The 2,299-nt window shown below is 56.8% G+C and overlaps 1 protein-coding gene across 1 annotated transcript; it reads right to left on the bottom strand.

Moving 5' to 3' along the window:
- Positions 1–497: 497 nt before the first annotated feature.
- Positions 498–2,299, bottom strand: H310_08646 (hypothetical protein; the record flags this gene model as incomplete). Its single annotated transcript, XM_008874482.1, has 1 exon — positions 498–2,299. The coding sequence occupies exon 1, from the start codon at positions 2,229–2,231 to the stop codon at positions 498–500; it is 1,734 nt and encodes a 577-aa protein (XP_008872704.1). The 5' UTR covers positions 2,232–2,299.

The raw sequence follows: 2,299 nt of genomic DNA, 5'->3' as shown, positions 1-2,299 counted from the left end.
CGTCACCGACAACCTCTTATCGCTTTCAGTTGATTTTTTCACAACGGCCGATTTTCGTGCCCGTTGCCTTGCCATTGCACGATATCTCCCGCCACCACGACCTGAACACCACCTGAACAATCTCTCTAGAATACACCAGCTCGAGCCGTTGCATCCAAGGTAACAACCAGCCTGGCCGAGAGTAGTGAAAAGCAAGGCAATACACAGTCCACTGCAGGCTGAAGGCGATTGGATGGCATGTCACGAAGCAAGAGATCATGTAGCTGACGTACAGCTACATCCTGATCGAGATCAATCACGCCTGGTTCCGCCTCATCCCCCTGCGGCGACATGAGTGTAGTCGGAGGAAGTTTCCACAGCCACCCACACACAGCTTCGTCTCAAGGTCCGCAGCCCACGAGATAAGAATTGCAGTCACGACGAACAGCGCGTAACTCGTCAGAATGCAATGTTCATCGTGCATACATCGCACGTAGCTACGGCCTGCTCTTTAGATTCTAACTCATCTGTCGCGACACCAAGTTGGCGTAAATGCCATTCGGGATGCCAATCAACTCTTCGTGCGTGCCCTGCTCGGCCACGCGACCACCGTCCACGACTGCAATCACGTCCGCATTCCGCACTGTCGACAGCCGATGCGCCACGATGATCGTCGTCCGACGCTTGAGCTTGAGCAGCTGGTCCAGCGAGTCCTGCACAATGCGCTCGCTCTCGTTGTCCAGCGCACTCGTGGCTTCGTCCAGCAACAAAATCGCAGGGTCGCGGATGATGGCGCGGGCGATCGCGATGCGCTGCTTCTGGCCGCCAGACACTTGCACGCCGCGGTCCCCCACGGCCGTGTTGTACTTGTCTGGGAACTGCATGATAAAGTCGTGTGCGTTGGCCTTCTTGGCGGCTTCTTCGATCTCTTCCTGCGTGGCGCCGGGCTTTCCCGTCGCAATGTTCTCCCCGATCGTGCCGACAAACAGGACCGGCTCCTGACTCACAATCGAGATGTGCTGGCGCAGCGACTGCACGTTGAGCGACTTGAGGTCGTGGCCGTCGAGAAACACTGAACCGGCCGTGGGGTCGTAGAAGCGTTCGATGAGGTTGATGGCTGTGCTCTTGCCACTGCCGCTGCCGCCGACCAACGCGACGGTTTGTCCGCTCTTGATCTTGAGGTTGTAGTTGGAGTAGATCTTGCTATCTGGGCGGCTCGGGTACGAGAATTCCAGACCCCGGAGTTCCAGATCCCCATGGACATGTTTGAGTTGCAGGCCTTGGATGGACGCGCAGTTGATGGGAGGCTGGCGGTCGATGATGGAAAAGATGCTCTTGACCGCTTCTTTCGCCTTCCTGATATCGCCCATGCCCTCGGCTGCAATCCCGACTCCAACGGAGCTCAGAAAGAGTACATTCAAGACCATGAACATGCCTTCAAAGTTCAAAAGGCCGCGTTGAGTCAGCCACCCTCCCACGTACACCACGATCGAGATCGCATAGAGGATGGACGACATCGAGAGCGAACACGCGAAACCGCTGACGACCCCAGCGACGCGATCCGCGGCGGCGCTCTGCTGAAAGTAGTCCAGGCAGGTCGCCATCGTTGACTGCTCGAGATTGAATGCGACGACCGTGCGAATGCCGTGAATAGTTTCACTGAGTAATGACCCGGCCAGAATGTCGCCGTTGTTGATTTGTTTTTTGGTTTGCGAAGTCTGGACCTTGATCTCGACTGCCTGCGCCATGGCCATGACAGGAATCACGGCGAGAAACACAAGAGCCATGCGCCAACTGTAGCTGAACGCGATCGTTAATGCAATCGACAACGTCGCGATGTTGATCAAGACAGCGTTTAGTGTTTCAGCGGTCATGGTGCGAACCGCGGCGCAGTCGGTCGCGAGGCGAGTGGCAAGCGCGCCGGCAGGGTGGGTCGGTTCGTCGAACCACGCCAAATCTTGATGCAACAACGAGCGAAAGCACAAACCACGGATGGACGTCGTGAGGCGTTCACTGACAATGGCAAACTGGTGGTGTTGCACGATCGCGGCCAAACAAGTCGTCGCGCCCAAGATCAAAAACGCCATCGACCACTTCAGCGCCTGCCGAAGCAGCTCGTCCCCACCGGATGCCAGTTGGAAAAACACCATGATGCACTTTGTAAGAATGACTCCCCACACGGGGTACAAACTGCCATGAACCAGCGCCGCCAAACTCCCGACTAGAATGTTCCATCGTTCAGGGCCACTCATTGCCCACACCCTCCACAACGAGACCCGTTTGGTCGCTTCCGCCTCGTTGAGTCGACTGCTCCTCGAAT

Source organism: Aphanomyces invadans, assembly GCF_000520115.1.
Source record: "Aphanomyces invadans strain NJM9701 unplaced genomic scaffold supercont1.18, whole genome shotgun sequence".
Taxonomy (NCBI): Eukaryota; Oomycota; class Saprolegniomycetes; order Saprolegniales; family Verrucalvaceae; genus Aphanomyces; species Aphanomyces invadans.
The sequence above is the reverse complement of the archived record's forward strand: the minus strand, read 5'-3'. Positions and strand labels throughout refer to the sequence as shown.